Raw genomic sequence first — 18,878 nt, forward strand, 5'->3', positions numbered from 1 at the left:
GAAATTAGATGTGGTGCTTGAATCCCAGAATCCCAGCGTGGTTTGGGTTGAAGGGACCTTAAAGCTCCTCCAGGTCCAACCCTATGCCACGGGCAGAGGCATCTTCCACTCTGGGGCCTTAAATCGGTGTTTGCCAGCGTGTTTTGCTGTCCAGTGTGAGTCAGGCTGCACTGATGGTCACTGTGATTCCTGGGTTTCCCCGGCAGCGCCTGACCAAACACACCAAGTTTGTGCGAGACATGATCAGGGAAGTCTGTGGCTTTGCACCCTACGAGAGACGTGCGATGGAATTGCTGAAAGTTTCCAAGGATAAACGTGCTCTGAAGTTCATCAAGAAACGGGTAGGTCCATCTGTCATCTTCATAGAATCCCAGCCTGGTTTGGGTTGGAAAAGACCTTAAAGCTCCTCCAGTTCCAACCCCCTGCCATGGGCAGGGACACCTTCCACTAGAGCAGGTTGCTCCAAGCCCCTGTGTCCAACCTGCCCTTGAACACTGCCAGGGCTGGGGCAGCCACAGCTCCTCTGGGCTGAGAAGAGTGGTGGGAATGCTCCTTGGGTTGGGTGGGAGATGGACACAAAGGTACTTTGCCAAAAAAGGCCCCAAGCCCCAGGAGTCCCCACTTGACTTTGTTCTTTCTGCATCATTTGCAAATCTGGTGTGGGGAAGAGGAGGAAAAATACTGGGATAGAGGCTGGGAACCATTCACCAGGTTGGGGGTTCACTGAGGGTAGCTTTTACCTTGTCTCAAATACCTGAGTACAACTACTACTGAGATGCAATGGTGAGTAGTTCCTGGCTGGCCAGCCCTGGCAGATGGGGTCTGAGCTTACCAGGACTTTACCATTTGGGCTGCTTTTGGAGTGAAGGAATGCAGGACATTCATCTCCAGTGGATGTCTGAAGCAGGCAAGCAGCTGTGTCTCTTTCCTGCTGGAATGATGCTGACTGCTCTGCTCTGCCCTCAGGTCGGCACTCACATCCGGGCTAAGCGGAAGCGGGAAGAGCTCAGCAATGTCCTGGCAGCCATGAGGAAAGCTGCTGCAAAGAAGGACTGAGTTGTACAGTCTCCAGTTCAATAAAGTCCTTTCTTACAAGATGAGTGCAGTGACTGTTGATGGTGCATCTGCTTCAGCCTGTCCAGGTCTGCTCTGGCTTTAAGCTTGGAGTTGTTTCTGATGGTACTGACCCATGATTTAAGGGGGAGAACCATGTCCCTCAGCAGCTGAATCATAGACTCAGCCAGGCTGGAAATAAGCTCAAGTCCAACTGTTCCCAGCACTGCCAAAGCCACCACTAACCCCTGGCACTGAGGCCTCCTCTACACAGGCTGTGGGCACTTGCAGGGACAGTGACTCCAGCCCTGCTCTGGGCAAGGAATTGTTCCTCAGCTCCATCTAAACCTGCCCTGGTGCAGCTTGAGGCCGTTTCCTCTTGTGCCATCCCTTGTTCCTTGGGAGCAGAGACCAGCCCCCTCCTGGCTCCATCCTCCTGTCAGGCAGTTGCAGAGAGAGATCAGGTCCCCCCTGAGCCTTCTCTTCTCCACACTAAACCCCCAAGGTCCCTCAGCCCTTCCCCATCACACTTGTGCTCCAGGCCCTGCACCAGCTCCGGTGCCCTCCTCTGGCCCCGCTCCAGCACCTCAATGTCTCTCTTGCAGTGAGGGGCCCAGAACTGAACACAGGATTCAAGGTGCAGCCTCACCAGTGCCCCCAGTACAGCGGAGCAAACACTGCCCTGGCCCTGCTGGCCCCACTGATGCTCACACAGGCCAGGATGCTGTTTGCTTCTTGGCTGCCTGGGCACACTGAATGGCTCCTGGAATTTCAGTCTCCCCTTACAAGCCAAGGCAGGGAGAGGTTTCTGCAAGCCACTCTACTAGCAGCACCTCAGGAATGTGACCTCTGTGAATCACAGCCCCAGCTCTGGTTGTAGAGTTAAACGTTTTTCCCCCATCAGCATTATTTAACTAGAGAGCAGTGACTGAAAAACCTAGAATGAAAAAGAGACCAGGGCAGTGGTAAAAAGGCTCCAGGGCTGGTGGCTGAAAACAAGCACATTCCTTAAGTAAAATTTCACAGTTTTATTGGAAACACTTAACTGGATCATCATTCAATATTAAAGAGTGAGAAATACTTTATCCTAGCAAAGCCATAATTCATTTCAGCAGCTGCCCAGCAGCAATAGCTCCATGTCCCACTTCAGGTCACCCCAGTTCTCTTCGGGGGCTGAGCAGTCGGGGACAAACCACCTTCTAGCCACGGGATTGTTGAACATCATCCTCCACCAGCATCCAGCTTAGAAAATGCTATATCAAATACCTCGTTGTAGTGCTCAACGAAATGCACTTCCAGTCCTTCTGTAATGAATCCAGCAAGGTCGTAATAATCCTTTTTATTCTCTGATGGCAGAATGATGCAGGTGACACCTGCCCTCTTTGCCTGTGGGAGAACAACACGATGGAGGCTGTTGAGTCCTAGAAATCAATTCACCTCCTAGAAACACACTCCCAGTTCAGACAGCAAGAACATGAACAGTTGTTCAGAAGCATGATCTGCCCTTACTCTGTTCTTTGGAGAGCAGCAAGGGGGTTCCCTGTAGATGTCACTAAGGATGGATCATGTTCTACATCTCCCCAAGCCTCCAAAACACACTCTCCAGTCCCACCTTCTCAGCTGCAGGGTCAGCTGAAACCAGAGGTGTTTTAGGAGGACTGGGGGATTGTTGAGAATTCATGCTATTTTACACAGAGTTTTAAAAGTCTCTTCCAACTCGGGTGAGGAGAAACCCTAGGATGGAAGGAAGAATTGCAAACAGCTTATCAGGCCAACTCCCAGCTGGCAACCTGTGCCAGGGTCTCAGGGAAGACCAGCATCACAGGGAAGAACTTCCTAGTATCTCATCCAAGTCTCAGAACCTTAATGTTAAGGATGATCTCTTATAGATACCATCAAATCTACACTGGATGCCCTCCTTAAACAGGCACTTCAACCCAGCACAGATGATAGAACCAGTTTGTGATAGCTTTAACAGCCAGATGATCCCTTCCACCCTTAGTTCTACCAGCCTAGTAACTGGATCAACACAGATGCTTTTGCAAGGCTGGGGTCCTGTCTCCTTCACAGCCAGAGACACCCACAAGATCCCCACGTCCCCCCAGCCGGTTTCTCCCACCCCAGGAGTGACCACTGTGGTGGTGACAGTCACTACAGAGCCCAGTGCAGGGCTCCCTCCCGCAGCTGGAGCACAGAGGCAAGAGGAAAGCTCTTACCGCAATGGTCTTCTCCTTGATTCCACCAACAGGAAGAATTTTTCCAGTTAATGACACCTCTCCAGTCATGGCCACGTTCTGCCTCACTGGACAATTCATGGCCAGTGATAGCAAAGCTGTTACGATAGTACACCCTGCACTTGGTCCATCCTTTGGTGTTGCTCCCTGGATAAAATAGAGCAAATCATCACAACCTCCTGCCTTCAGCTCATTCAAAGTGTAGCAAAGCCAGACACCAGCTCTGTTGTTGCTGTTTAAACACGGCCCCAACTTCACAGGGTCTCACAAAGGTTTTTGTGAGGGTGTCACTGATGGAATCCTGCTATTTGAACTGGCTGATCTACAGACAACTGTGTCTGATCCTCCAGGAAACAAACATACAGGTAACAACTAAGTTCCAGGACAGGCAGAGAGACAACAAGGAGGCTGTGAACTAGGTTAAAGCATGCAACAGTTCAGAAGCAAAGCTTGGGCACAGTGAGAGTACAGAGCCCAGAGGCTTTATGAAGGCCTGGTAACACAGAGCCCTAAACTCTAGTTTCCTTGTGGCTGCACACAGGCTTCTATCCAAATTGCTTATCTCTAGGCCATGTCTCCCTGCCTGCATTCTCACCACATGCTGCTGCAGAAAGGAATGAAGACATCACTGACAGGAATGCTTTCACGGGATCCAGAGGAAAATGCTTTCCCTCCCCTCCAGGTTTTACTGCTAAAAGAGGGTATCCTGCACACAAATGAAGTGCTTCCCAGCTTCATGCCTAGGGGAGCAAACCAGCCTGGCTGCTATGCATGCTCTGTGTATTCTGCATCAGTTTACCTCTGGCACATGCAAGTGGATATGGGAAGACATGAGGAAGTCATTGTTGGGGTCCTTCTGCATCAGAAAGGCTCTTGCAAATGTGTAAGCTATCCTGGCACTCTCTTTCATTACGTCTCCCAGTTGCCCTGTCACTTCAAGGGACCCATCCTTGTTTTCCTTGTCTTTGGGTCGCCTCAGGGATGTTTCAACAAACAGAGTGGAACCTCCTAAGAAAGAAAAGACAAAACCAACATCCTGAGAAAAAGTGAAAAGGAAAAACCAAATCAGAAGGTTTTAGTGATGCAGAAGCAACGGCAGGAATTTGGAACTGGGACTCTCTGATGAGGCAGCAGCTCTTGGGTAAAGAGCAGCTGAAACCTGCTCTCCAAATCCCTTCAGAAACCTCCAGAGCACCACAATGACAGTTTCCACTTGGACTTCACACTCCACCAATACAACGCAACCCCTATTTAGTGGAAATAATCAGTTCTAGAATGGTTTCAGGCTCTTCACAGCCAGGAAGTAGGATGAGCTCATCCCATAAGACACTTCTGGCCAGTTCAGCTTTCCAGTGTCAGACATCTATTTAACTTCTGCAATACACTGATCATTTCCCTCTTCAATTCCACCCAGTGTCAATGAGAGTATGCAGGAGTTGTGTCCTCTTGCTTTATCTCCCCAGGTTACTAGGGAAGTAATCCAGGGAAGCCTCAGCCCTGCCCTAAGTCAGAATGGCACCTCCTGCTTTGAAGGGAGCAGACAAGGTTTTGTCCTCTCTAAAAAGGTTTATGCCTTTAGTCATTGCTGTTCCTAACGTATGTGCTTCATATGGGATATGGGGCTTAAAGAGAAAAGGTGCTGACCTGAGGCTAAAATGAGCCTGGGTAAAGGGAATAAGAAAGGGCCCCTTGTTCAGGGAAGCAGCAGTCAGGACCTAAAAGGCCACGAGTTAATTTTACTGGTGCCACTAGAACTTCACTGGGTTCAGCTGGACTACCACATTCCACTTTTGAAGATCATAAATGTAGATGTTAACCCCCAAGTCATTTTGTCTCACCCATAGCTGTCCAGGCCAGACCCATCACCACTCCTGGAGGAGTGGTTTCATACATGCGATCCACAGTGAAGATGGGCTTTCCCACAAAGTCCTGCAGGTTCTCAGGTGTTACTTGCACAGTCTCTGCTTCTCCACTCACAATTTTATAGGCAGACTTCCTCAATACCTGGGTGAGACAGTGATTTGTTTCTGGAGGAAAAGCTGAGGAGGCTGAAGCACAGTGGTCACGGTGACAACACAACTTGCCCTCACCTTTTCTACTTGTTTCTGCAGATTCCTCACTCCACTCTCTCTGCAGTACTGCTTGATGAGAAGAGTCAGGACATCTGATGTGATTTTGGCTTTGTTTTCATCCAAGCCACACAGAACTCGTGCTTGAGGGACCAAGTACCTCTGAAAGAAATAATCCCCCACATCCTCCTCTTAGTATTTCTGACAAAAGCCTGATGGTTCCAATTCACAACTTTGTTATGCTCAATGCCATTTGCTGGAATCCACAGCCTGTGGAACACTGGGCTTCCTCTAACTGGGTGTTCAGATCAGAGGAACCCTGTCCAAAATGCCACATGCCTGGGTTTTTTGGGCCACAGCTGGATGTAAATATTTAAGCCTGAATCTGAATTATCAGCCGGAATTAAACAGTGCCTCAGTGGTTTCTCTTACCTCTGCAATTGCAAGTTTCTCTTCTGCAACGTATCCTGATACGTTGATCACTTCCATTCTATCCCGCAGGGGCTCTGGAATGGTTTCTGTTACATTGGCAGTACAAATGAAAAGTACCTGGAAGTATTACAAGATCCTATCAAGCACTTTCATTAACCTACTGCTTTACTCCAAGCAACAGTTCTTCAGTTCTGTGTTTTTCTATCTGAAAGGCTGGAGCAAAATCATCTTCTCTGAGGCTTTTATTTTATCTAATAGCTTTTATTACAGAAAAAGTGCTGAATTTTAGAACTATGTTGTAGGAGGTTCCCTACCCCCAAAAGAAATGTTTAGAAATACACACAGCACAAACTAGGAAACGGGAATGTTCTGATACAGACCAGGAAACCATCTGCCTGGGGAGATCTAGATCTCATTTGCAAGTTATTTCTACCTTCTACCAAGTTAGCACCAAAGTGAACACATTCTGTGTACATATAAACCCTCCCTTCTGCAATTACTGTGGGTTCACAAGAGGTACAACAGTGCAAAGACTAAGCCTGACAGCAGCGGGAGGCCTGCCTCACTTGACAGCAACTCTGCCAAGCACCACGCAGAAGGAAAGCTCCTGCCTTTTCCAGCTGAGACCACGCATCTCTGTGTCCCTGGCTCTACATGGAGTCAGGGATACAGGGGACATGCTGGTGACTGTGTCGTCTTAAGTATGTACAGACACTTTGGTGAAAGCCAAGTCCTTCAGACACAGCCCTGGAGTGCTCGTGTCTCAATCCCATCTAACTAAAACATCAGCATCTCTTCATGGACAGGAGATCTCTGCAGTGATACACATTCATACATTCCAGCTCCACCCCCTTTGCAGAAAAGAGAAATACCTTTGATAAATCCACAGGAACATCAAGATAATGATCCAAGAAGTTAGAGTTCTGTTCTGGGTCCAAGAGCTCTAGAAGGGCTGAGGATGGATCCCCTTGATATCCTCTTCCTATTTTATCCACCTATGGGAGGAAAACTTTAAAAGCTCTAGGAAATTTTAGACCACAATAAATTCTCATGCAAATATTCTTTCATGGCTCCATCTGAAAACCTTCATGTGTTTGTTCAGAAACAGTCACTACCAATCTGTCAGTTTTCTGGGCATTCACCCAAGTCCCCACTACGCCACTATGTGAGCACAACAAACCTGAGAAGACACAGATTTTAACAGTGTTGTAGAGAAGCACTACAAGGTCTCTGAGACCAAAACCATGTGAGTTATAGTGGATTAGTAGTGCCCTACTACTCATTAAACTTAACTAAGCTAAGCTGTAGTCACAGACCAGAATAGTTATTCCCCAGTGAGCCCACACACTCTTCTTACTCTGCTCAAGGTGCAAAGTGCCCATACACAGGCACTTATCACAGCTCTGGTAGTGACTTTGCTGCTTTCACAGAACCACAGGCTCACTGAGGCTGGTAGGGACTTCTCAAAGTCATCTGCCCACAGAAGCTGTGTGTGAGGGTGCTGAGGTGCTGGCACAGGGTGCCCAGAGAAGCTGTGGCTGCCCCATCCCTGGCAGTGTTCAAGGCCAGGTTGGACACAGGGGCTTGGAGCAACCTGCTCTAGTGGAAGGTGTCCCTGCCCGTGGCAGAGGTTGGAGCTGGAGGAGCTTTAAGGTTCCTTCCAACACAAATCAGGCTGGGATTCTATGATGTTGTCCAACCCCACTGCTCTAGATGTGACCACCTAGAGCCAGCTGCCCAGGACCTCGCCTCTTTCAGCATTCTTCATGATCTCAGGAGAGGCCACAACAGGGCTGCTCTCCATTGCTTTTTCTCCTGAAGAGCAGTATTAACTAGATGGACATAACACAGTTTGCTGCTGTGGCCAACACAAGGCTCGTCACCAACACCACTTTAAAAGTGCCATGACCTAAAGCTCTCATTACCTTTCAAATCAAGACACTCATTACACTGCAACTCATTACTCAATGTCTTGGTCCCCCCACACCATTCCCAAGACATCTGCTGTTGGTCTTTGCCAGCCATGGCACACAAGGAAGCTAGAGATAACTTTAGTCTATCCCAAACACCTGCTATTATATCCTGTCCTTACTTCCTTTTCCACAGATCAGGAGGCTGGTAGCCCTGACACATTTATTCTCAAATCAGACCACAAATTGCCTGTAAGCATCTTATTCCTTATAGTCTTGCTTTAGACCTGTTGAGACAGTGACTCTCTCTAATAATCTCTGGTTTTGTGCACAATGATGTACCCACACTTAGGCAGGGAAGAGTAAACAAAGGGTCTTTGTAGCACTGTCACCCAAAGAACCTAAGAGCCCAGCAACATGTAAATTAAACCCCAAACCTGGGATTTTTGGGAGAGTTGCTGCTTCACTTTTCCTATTTGGGTCAAGAGCTGATACATGTTTTTAAGAGAGAAAACTAAAAGAAAGATCAGATACGTTACCTCATCGATCAGGATAAGTGGATTCTCTGTCTTGGTCTTCTTCAGACACTGGATGATTTTTCCTGGCATAGCTCCAACATATGTTCTCCTGTTTTATCAGAGACTGTATTTAGGGAACCATTGTAAAGCAGAGCACACATCACACAACACAGTATGCAGCTGATGGAACAGGTATATCCTGCTGGGAAACAAGTCTATACATCAGCATACTAAGCACCAAGCCCCATCTTGTCTGTTTCTAGTAAAGATCAGACATGGATTTTGGCAGAATGCTCCTGGATGGCAGTTTTTATCTTTAGTTTTAACCACTTTTAAATTAGAGGGAAGAGAAGAGGTAATGCTGAGAATAGAGATGTTTGAATAGTGACTTCTTGGTTTTGTGGGTAAAGAAATGTTAGAAAAAGGAATGTTTCATTCACTCACTTGAATGAGGGAAATGAAACTTTTGTGCTTTTCACTTGAAAAGCACAAAAAAGGAAGATCAGTGTAAAAAGATACATGAGTATAAATCAAAAGATACACTGAAGGAACAACCTGCTTACAGAAAACCACAATTATTCTGCTAGATGGAACTGGCATCCAGAAACATGCAGAAGCAAAGCAAGAGGGTAACAAGAGAGCGAAAGCCAAGAGGCACAGAGCAGAGAACATGCTGAAAAGTGTATCACAGAATCCCAGCATGGTTTGTGTTGGACGGGACCTTAAAGCTCCTCCACTTCCAACCCCCTGCCATGGGCAGGGACACCTTCCACTAGAGCAGGTTGCTCCAAGCCCCTGTGTCCGACCTGGCCTTGAACACTGCCAGGGATGGGGCAGCCACAGCTTCTCTGGGCACCCTGTGCCAGCACCTCAGCACCCTCCCAGGGAAGAGCTTTTGCCTCAGCGCTCATCTCAATCTCCCCTCTGGCAGGTTAAAGCCATTCCCCTTGTCCTGTCCCTACAGGCCCTTGTAAACCCTACTCTCTGCTTCTGAAGCATATAGGACAGAACCTCACGGGTTCAATTCACACAGCTACTCTTACTAGTTGAAGACACTGCTAATTTTGTATTCAGGTGTATGTGGAAGGAAGAAACCACCATGGCAGGGTTGGGTCTATCAAGTTTGCATTTCTATCTTCTTGTTGTCCACATGAATGTTTTTCTTCCCAAGCTTTCCTCATGCAGCACCTCCCTCCTCATTATTCAGAAACCAAGAGTCAATCACATCTGAACATGTGGATGACCCTGTTCAAACCTGCACTATTACCTAGTGCTGGCATCTATAGACAGACATGAATTAGCATTTGACATTAGTCCAATGCCTTTGGGTAGCTCACACAGCTTTCCAAAGATCTTCCATAAGCATACACAAGAAACAAGGAGCAACTGCACTTGAGACACAAATACAATTTATATTCCAAACCCCACCCTTTGCTGTCCTCTTTTTCCTGTATCCCAACTCCTGTCAGCAAGGGTTGGCAAACAGAGATGTAAATTACACAGCTTCAGCTGGGTTCTTATTCTGACCACATTAGTAACAAGTGCTGGATAGAGAAACTGCTCGAGTTAAACTGACCTGTGTCCTTTTATTTCTGCTACATCCGTCATCCCTCCAACACTGAAGCGGAAATACTCTCTGTTCAGGGCTCTGGCAATGGAACGGGCAATGCTGGTTTTGCCAACCCCAGGGGGGCCATAGAAACACAGGATCTTCCCCTGGGTGGACCCTCGCAGCTGGCTGACTGCTATGAACTCCTGCAGGGCAGATGAAGAACCAGAGTGAACAGAGGGCAACTGCCCCAACACCAGAACACACTCACCAGGTTGAGCAACGATTACAGAATGAGCATCATCCACAAAACTGGTCCTCAAAAGGAGTTGGGGAAGGCAAAGGGAGAACCTCAGTAAGGATGCTGGTGCACCTCTCTTCCCTCTGGTTATTTACACAACTTAGATGTCTCAACTGCTCATACACTTAAGAGTGGAGAAATCACTGTGCAAGTGGGCAGAGGGAAGAGGTTCACCTGTAACAAGCCAGTTATTTAGCAAAGATGAGCCCTGATCTCTTCCCCCTACAGCCCTGAACTCCACAGCAATATGGTAGCAGGACAAGAGCACCAAGCTGATTAAAGCTGAAACCTGTGTAGATATTTCTCAGTACCTAAAATCCTCAACCTCACTGGCTGCAGCTGGGGATCTTCTCTGTGTGGAATTAATCACATCAATAATCAAAGCCACAGACCTGTATGATGCAACTCAAATCTATTTCTGTGTAAAGACTGGGCACAGTGAGCATGAACAGTGCTGGGTAAGCAACATTAAGAGACTGATACTCAAAAGGGCTTTTCTGCTTGCAAGTGTGCAACCACAGGTTTACCAGAAATCATCCAAAATAATAAATCAAGATGTCTAAGAATTTACTTTTCATTCTATACAATGATATCTCACCGTTAGCTCAGGAGATGTCTACATGGCTTCTGTGCACAACAGTTACTGAGGTGGCATTAGTATCATCAGTGGTGTCCCCAGAGCAACACAAAGCATGTGGGAGCAGCAAGAAAGACTGCCTTGCCACCCAAAGATACTGCCTTGCAAGTATCTACACTCTTATCTAAGCCAGCTTCCCTAAGCACAGCAAGCACAGGTGGGATGGGGCATCCTCAGGCAAAAGTGACAGAAACTGGGGAACAAGGCAACACTGAAACCCACCCTATCTGCTTCTTGTGAGGGCTGTGTTGCAGGCTATAGACCCTGCAGCATCCAACGCAACTCTAGGGATAGGTAAAAGTTGGGAGGCAAACATGCCCTTTGCTAACTGCTACCCTCTTCATCTTGAAGTTCTGTGCGTTTTGAAAGGCAGCAGCTTTGCCAGTCAAGCAGAACCATTTTGATATTCACTGAACAAAGGGATTAAAATCAGAGACTGCTTCTCTTGGACAATTCACCCACTTGCTCAGCACTCAGCAGCAAAACAAATAAACTGGGAGTATACTGCAGTTCCTTTATTGCTACGAATAATTAAACACATTAACTGCTCCCCAGAACATTGTGTTCCTGCACACAGCTTTGTTTGATCCATGAATTAACACAAATTCATTGGAAACCTGTAACCTGAAACACATCCAAACTGTCTGGTGATAAGCAGAGTGTGAAATGGGACACACTGCCTATTCCTGCCTTACCAGAATTCGCTTCTTGACATCATCCATTCCATAATGATCCTCCTCCAGAACTGCTCGGGCTCTGCTCAGCTCCAGGTTCTCCTCACTAACCTTTCCCCATGGGATGGATGTCAGCCAATCCAAGTAGTTCCGTGTAACACTGATGGAAACACACAAATGAGAGCGATTTGACAACAATCAGCTCATGATTTCCTCCTCTGCCTTCCAAAATAACCTCAGCCAGAACAAGTGGGATATAAGCTACTTATGGAAGGGAAACTAGGAAAATATGCCCATCGATATCTGGGCAGTCATTGCTAACCTTTCATTGTGGTCTTCACTCCCTTCCCCAAAATCAAAGCTTTTTTCAGGAACCTTTTGCTTTCCTGAAGACAAAGAACCTGCAACGCAGGTCCAAAGACCAAGACATTTGTAACTCCAACCTTGCCCCAACACTTCAGGGACCACCTCAGGCAGCTTAGTCAGTGTCATGTGTTAGCAACTAGTTTCTTTTCTCTTACATCTAATGACAACACCTAACTACAAGAGAGAAGAGCCAAAATAGAAGGGCTGAAGGACTCACTACATGTTTCACAAGGGGGAACAAACTGCACAGTTCTTATCCACAGCATCAAGCTGCAAGAGAAGACCTAAAAGATTAAGAGGTAAACTACAGTAAAACAAAGGAGATTTGGGGAGCAATCCCATAGCTTGGATGGGATCATGTGCTAAATTCAGGGATAACAACTATGACAAAAGAAGAAAAGAAATTCTTAAGGTAGAGCTTCCCGAACGGTATTGATTCCTCTCATTCTCCCAAATCCCCCTGACAGGAGAGGACACAGCCATGCACTCACTTGAATTCTGAAGAGTGATTATCCAACAAACCCAACTTGTTCAACTCTTCATCAATCACGTCCATGACATGTTTTGGCACTACCAAATCCTTTAGTCGCTCCCGGAATTTCTCCTCGATAGCATCCTTGTCCTCCTTTTCCAGACCCAGCTCTTTCTTAATGATCTTCAGTTGCTCTTGGAGAAGATACTTGCGATGGGTTTGCTTGATCTTCTCCTCAACCTGGGCAAAGCAACAACCACAGTAAGTGTTCTGTTCCTGATACAACCCATCAAACATCAAATGCTTCCAAATACTTCTGTTATAACCTTCTCAGCAGCTGAAAATACTACTCGGAGATCATCTGCAGCACATTTAATACAAAAAGTGACTCTGTGACATACTCCAGCTCCCTCTGCATCTTGGTGGCCTCCACTGGCTGAGATTCAGGACTTTGAGGTTTTGTTTACGCTGGGGAGACAAAAACCTGGGCAAAGTAAGCCAGATGTGCTCTCCTTAGTGCCAAATAGAGGGGAATAAGCACTTCTCTCAACCTGTTGTCTACACAACTGCAAACAGAGCTCAGTATGCACTTGGCCTTCCTTGCCACAGGAGCTCATGCTCAGCTTCCTGTACATCAGGGCCTCAGAGTTCTTTTCTGCAAAGGTACTTTCTATCAGTGGTACCCAGCCCATCCTGTTGCACAGGGTTATTCCAACCCAGCTATGGGACTATGGATTTCTTTTTGCAGAACTTGAGGAGGTTCTTGCTGACTCCCTGAGGGACACCACTAGTAGCTACATACAATTAGGCTTTATAGTGTTGTTCACAACCTTTTCTGCCCAGTAGACTAGCTAATTTTTGCACCTGCCTTGTACTGCATCCTTCCAGTCTGTTACATCCCAATTTGGTCACAAGAATACTATGGTTGCCCACAACAAAGACCTTGCTAATGTCAGTATAAAATGGTCATTGTTTTCCCTTTGTGTTCTAGGGTTTCTTATCAGAGAAGGCAATCAGGTTGATGAAGCACAGTTTGCTCTTAGAAAATCCCTTCTGGCTCTTCCAAATCATGTCCTCATTCATTTGCCTGTACAGGGTTATTGTAACTTGCTTAAAACTTGCAACAATCAGGAATACTGCAGTTCATTGCACTATTATGTACTATTTACACTACTATGCTGTGTATTTTTACATAGATGCTTGGTAAACTGCAGTACTCTAGGATTTACCTGCTTGCATGAAATGACAACTTGGACACCATTTAACAGATGTCACAGCCTCACATCTTGTTACTTTTACAGTGTGTACCAAAAAAAAAAAGTATTTCTAATGGAAGAATAGAAAAACTTATCTCTAAAATAACCTCACTTTAGAATGGACCATTGCTTGGCTTTAAAATTCTTTGCTGGCTGCATTAAGCATCAGTGGTGGATATGACAGAAATACATCTAAGGTGTATGTTACTTGAAAAACTTACCTCCCTTCCAAGGCGTTGCTGAAGTTTGCTCAGCTCATATTCCTTCTTCAGGAGGGAAAGGGCTTTGTAAAGCCTTTTGGGAATCTAGGAAAGATAAAACACAAAATGAGTTGTCAGACACAATACTGTTGTCAGCTCCCAGTGAGAAATGGAGAATAAAAAGCTCCAACAGGCTGTCTGAGAAATCTCCAGCACTTGCAGATGTGGGAAGATGAACCATGCAGCAGTTATACATCACACAAGCAATGCCACCAATGATGCAGAATTGCCTTTTCCTGAAGGCAACTTGTTAATGACTTGCTATATCCTTCAACACAAACCTAAGTCACTGATATTACCATATAACATAGCACTGAAGTCTCCTCTGTACTGAGGCCTGGTAAAGAAACTCTAACATATAACAGACATACTTCTGATTCAGTTAGCATAGCTTTGGTTAAAAGATTCATCTTACACTGGTTTCTTCTAGGATGTCTTGAAGTTCTTGTGACTCTGCTCCTGTCAGTGCTGCCCCCATGTCACTCAGATAGATAGGGTTATCTACCACACGTTGTCCAGCCTGCATCATCTGAAGTACAGACTCTCTGGAAAAAATGGTAATAAACCCCAAAGTGCTCTGTTAAACTCAAAAGGGAGTATCTTTACAGAGTTATTTACTTCTTAGGACAGAGCAAAGAAATGAAACACAGCTCAGTTTCATAGCAAAGAACTGCTTTCTTGAAAACTTGACTAAGCCAGTACTAAGTAACAAACTCAGTAATGCATGCATAAATCACTTGATAAAAGGAATGATCACTGATACATAAACCCAAATATATGAAATGCTCTTGTAAGAGTGATGTAAAATTTTGGGGTGCCAGTATGCCAAGACTCTTCCTATGCTCTTATTATATGGATCAGGCCATGCTACTTGTTGCAGTGAGCTTCACTTAGATCCCAATCGCCTGCCATAGGACCTATCGTCCTACCTCGTATCTAAATTTCACATCAGGTTTTCAAACCTTCCCCTCTGTTTCCAGCAATGGATGATAAAGCTTACATCCAGGTGACAATTCAGCTGATCTCTCTTCTTCATTCCAGCAAAAGGACAAATGGAATAGAAAATCCCAGCATACTCCAGCCTCAGAACATGCTGTATCCAAAGCAGGCAGCAGAGGAAACACGTACCTGTACAGGGGGTTCAAGGCAATGATGTCCCGGATGGTTTTGACAATTTCTGCAGTAAGAGCCTATAAACACAACACAAATTTCATCAGCAAAAAGACTGGAAAAGGACAAACAATGCCTCAGTACAAATATAACTGCCTTTCCCCAAACTCGCCAGCACGGGAGCACAGAAATACAGCCCCTGCAATGGTGTGTCGTAATGGTACCTGGTGTGGGGGCAGTTATTCCTCCTGGGAGGCAAGGGAAGGCAAGAAGGGCTATATGATATGGTTTAGGGGTGGTGTTGGCAGCAACTTTTGGAAGTGATCTGTTCCAAGGAATTGAGTTGTTGTAATGAAAGAAGTCATTATTTTCATGTAAGCCCCTCATGCAGTGACCGTAAGAAAAAGGAAATGGTTTCTGAAGTGTGAAATTAGAGCCTGATTTCAAACTTTTCCTTTTAAGCAAGAAATGTAGGTGCAGCTCTACAGGACAAGCTCAGGCTTGTGTGATTAATTCACTCACTTTAACCTCTTCTGTGATCTGAAAATCTTCATGAACCACATTCTCTACTTCTACCATGAGAACTTCCTGGGAGGGAGCAGCTACAGGATCTAGTACCAATTCCACAGCTTGGTCCTTTGCTCCAGGCTCCTCTTCAGCCTCTTTCTTAGAGCGCTTCTGTTTCCTTCTCTTCTGTTTGTTCTCAGGCTCCTCAGGCTCAACCTCTAGTTGCTTGTTTATACGAATCCTGAAAACCACAGAAACCAGGTACAATGAATTCCTCTCTGTTAGGTGTGATTTCAGCTCTTCAGCAGGAAAAGAGCCCAAGTTGTATTTGGAGCAAAGTCAAATTTCAACCTTTGACAAAGGTGACATTATCCAGCTTTTGACAAGATGTAGCTGCTGGTTCTTTTTTCTCCAAAGTAACACTCGATTTAGTAAACAAGTAGTAATCAAGTGGTAGATACTGATAGGATTTACAAAGTGAATTTACAGTGAGTAAGTTGCCATATAAAAAACAGTTAACTGAGCACTGAATTAGCCTCTTGGGGTGTGAATGAGAGGCCAAGGGCAGCTGACTGCACCTTTCCCATAAGCTGTTGGCTTAAACCAGGTACAAAACTACAAAACCAGATTTCTAATGATTAAAAGAAAGATAATGTTGGTGCCCATATATCTGCACACAAAGCTCAGTATCACACACTGTCTGACTTCTCAGTTACAAGTTGCAGCACAGGAACTGAACAATTATTAATTGAGAAGTGGTAAATGCTCCATTGCTGGCAGTGTTCAAGGCCAGGCTGGACAGAGCCGTGGGTGACATAAGTGAGGTGTCCCTGCCCATGGTAGGAGGGTTGGAACTAGATGATCTTAAGGTCCTTTCCAATCCAAACCATTCTATGATAATACTGGGGCTGGAGCACCACAACTCTATCCAGATACATCGTGGTAACACAGCAAAAGGTTCTCATACATGAGTTGTGTAGGAAAATGCATTTTTGTGGTGAAAATAATAAAGGGATATATCTGTTTATAAAGAACCCCAGACTAGTTTGGATTGGAAGGGACCTTAAAACTCATCCAGTCCCAACCCCCTGCCCCGGGCAGGGACACCTTCCACTAGAGCAGGTTGCTCCAAGCCCCTGTGTCCAACCTGGCCTTGAACACTGCCAGGGATGGGGCAGCCACAGCTTCTCTGGGCACCCTGTGCCAGCACCTCAGCACCCTCCCAGGGAAGAGCTTCTGCCTCAGAGCTCATCTCAACCTCCCCTCTGGCAAGTTAAAGCCATTCCCCTTGTCCTGTCCTTGTAAAAAGCCCCCCTCCAGCTTTCCTTTAGGCCCCCTTTAGGTATTTGGAGCCTGGTGAGATGCAGTAGCAGTACAAGCACTTACCTTCGGTGTCCCATGACTATCATACGCAACTTGTCTCCAAGGTCCTGCATTTCATGAATCTGTACAAAAGTTCCCATCTGGTAGATTTCGTTCAGATCCTCCACCACATCAGATTCATTGCTATTGAGGGAAAAAAAATTGGGGTAGATATTCAGAATCTCGAGTAAGCAGGTAAGATTACAAAGAAGGAAATGTTCACTGGCTGGAGAATTCTAAACTGGACTCAGGAGCAAAGACACTGCACTTTATCCTCGCTGTGACCAGCATGTAGCCCCTTTCCAAACCACCCAACAACCTGGACAGCTGACAGAATCACAGACTGGTTTGGGTTGGAAGGAACCTTAAAGATCACCTAGTTCCAATCCCCTCCCCCTGCCACAGGTTCAGTTCCCCCCCAAAAAACAGCCTTTTCTAAAGCAAGATTAAAGCTCCTGTGGTGCTGGTGGTGGCAATGAAACCTGTCAGAGTAAGAGAAGGGCTGGTCCAAGCTTGTACACAGTTCCTGTCATCCTATCCAAGGCAGGGAGATTCAGATCATAGCTTTTTGTGTAAACGCAGCCTAGTCATGGAAATACCTTTTCATTTTTAAAAAGATCAAGAGAAACTACTTACTTGTCATCCTTTTTAAGAAAGACACCAGCATAAGGCTGGGCGAGACGAACTTTCCTCCTCAGCAGCTCAACCAGCTTCTTATTTTTCACCTGGGACAACAACAGGTATGAAATCAGAGATCCATCTTCTGTAAGCTTTGCACCCTCCATGTGTAAGGCCAGGCATGGGGAAGCCCTATGACTGAATGATTCACAGGGAAGAGCTTCTGCCTCAGAGCTCATCTCAGTCTCCCCTCTGGCAGGTTCAAGCCATTCCCCTTGTCCTGTCCCTACATCCCTTGTCCAAAGCCCCTCTCCAGGTTTCCTGGAGCCCATTCAGGCACTGGAGCTGCTCTGAGGTGTCCCCTTGAGGAGCCTTCTCTTCTCCAGCTGCCCCAGCCCAGCTCTCTCAGCCTGGCTCCAGAGCAGAGCTGCTCCAGCCCTCGCAGCATCTTTTGACAATAAAGAGGATAATCTGACAGAGCAGCATGGGCAGTCCCACTGTTGTTGGCCTCTTCTCATCTTGGCACATCTGCTTTCATTTTGCATAATATCTAAATAAAATATGCTTGTGAGTGTCACAAGCCTTAAGAGAAAGGAGAAAACAATTCCACATTCACTGGAGAGACTTCATATTATCAGGAAAACAAGTAATTAATGGCAGCACAGTGAATTTGCAGGGTAAGAGAAAGCATTTAACAATGTAAGACACTGCTATGCATTTAAAATCAATGACTTCTACATGAAAGTGTCATATAATTGCGTGAAGATCATCATAACATATAATCTTTTCCCTCCCCCAACATTTCTATAAAGGCACTAAAAGTTGCACATATGAGATTTGGACATGCAGAAAAATACCTTCGGTACAAGTAACATTATGATAAATAATAGGACCAGGAAAATACGGATTCAGTTCTTGTTACATTTACTCCAAAATCAGATTGGTGGAATACGACTGAGGTGTAAAACTACGAGCACTTGCTCCAAAACAGCTGCATTTCAGGAGGAGAAAATATTTCTGGCCTGTGACTTCAAGTCACATATCAAAGATCACATTTATGGCTCTTAAAAGGAAACAGAGTGGTGCAGGGGGGAAAGATCATACTCTTGAGATTGCCATCCCTATCGCCCACCGCAGCACTATTGCTCTACACCCAGTTCAGGCTCTCTCAGTTCACAAATGCCACTCTTGGAGCCGTGACACAAGCCCTCGAAGCTAAACCAAGGACACATCTGCTTAACCTTCAGCAAGAGAACACAGAGAAGACTCCGCAAACCCTGGACGTGTGTGTGAATCGCTGACCCTGATGCAATACTTGTGAAACCTGGAGCCCGTAACTATCCCCAGAGAAACCACTAGTCCCGTGTGGTCGGGCTCAGAGGGAGAAATGAACACTAAGAAGCAAAAGGCCGTAGAACGTTACACACCCTCCCCAGTGCTCTACGACTAAGCAAAGGGCAGGGTCTGGGGAGCCGAGCACCCCTCAAAGACCAGAACGGGGACACAGCTCCCGCCCTGCGCTCATCCTCAAGGACGGTGCCATCGCTCAC

The 18,878-nt window shown here is 46.1% G+C and overlaps 2 protein-coding genes across 2 annotated transcripts; one reads left to right on the forward strand and one right to left on the reverse strand.

The window, feature by feature from the left end:
* Positions 1-206: 206 nt before the first annotated feature.
* On the forward strand, positions 207-1,056 carry RPL36 (ribosomal protein L36; the record flags this gene model as incomplete). The annotated part of the gene is made up of 2 exons (XM_010023191.1): positions 207-341; positions 967-1,056. Coding segments are annotated over 2 exons (225 nt in total), but the record flags the coding sequence as incomplete, so codon positions are not given.
* A 1,008-nt stretch (positions 1,057-2,064) lies between these two features.
* LONP1 (lon peptidase 1, mitochondrial) lies at positions 2,065-17,447 on the reverse strand. Its single transcript, XM_010023190.1, has 17 exons — positions 17,347-17,447; positions 16,735-16,854; positions 15,364-15,589; positions 14,860-14,921; positions 14,147-14,276; positions 13,693-13,776; positions 12,235-12,455; positions 11,399-11,537; positions 9,793-9,971; positions 8,238-8,325; positions 6,661-6,783; positions 5,789-5,905; positions 5,378-5,518; positions 5,126-5,291; positions 4,087-4,295; positions 3,270-3,434; positions 2,065-2,439 (listed from the first exon to the last, which is right to left on the reverse strand). The coding sequence occupies exons 2-17, from the start codon at positions 16,809-16,811 to the stop codon at positions 2,275-2,277; spliced, it is 2,292 nt and encodes a 763-aa protein (XP_010021492.1). The 5' UTR covers positions 16,812-16,854; positions 17,347-17,447; the 3' UTR covers positions 2,065-2,274.
* Between the last annotated feature and the right edge of the window lie 1,431 nt (positions 17,448-18,878).

This window comes from Nestor notabilis, unplaced genomic scaffold (genome assembly GCF_000696875.1).
Source record: "Nestor notabilis isolate BGI_N333 unplaced genomic scaffold, ASM69687v1 scaffold13191, whole genome shotgun sequence".
In the NCBI taxonomy this organism is placed as follows: Eukaryota; Metazoa; Chordata; class Aves; order Psittaciformes; family Psittacidae; genus Nestor; species Nestor notabilis.

What these genes read in the sequence shown, in the direction of transcription:
- LONP1 (XM_010023190.1), bottom strand. Translation starts at nt 16,811, where the DNA reads ATGGGAACTTTTGTACAGATTCATGAAATGCAGGACCTTGGAGACAAG. An exon ending in GCAGAAATAAAAGGACACAG is followed by an intron (nt 8,326 to 9,792) that starts GTCAGTTTAACT and finishes CTGATAAAACAG; the next exon opens with GAGAACATATGTTGGAGCTA. An exon ending in TTCCTGTGGATTTATCAAAG is followed by an intron (nt 5,906 to 6,660) that starts GTATTTCTCTTT and finishes TAATACTTCCAG; the next exon opens with GTACTTTTCATTTGTACTGC.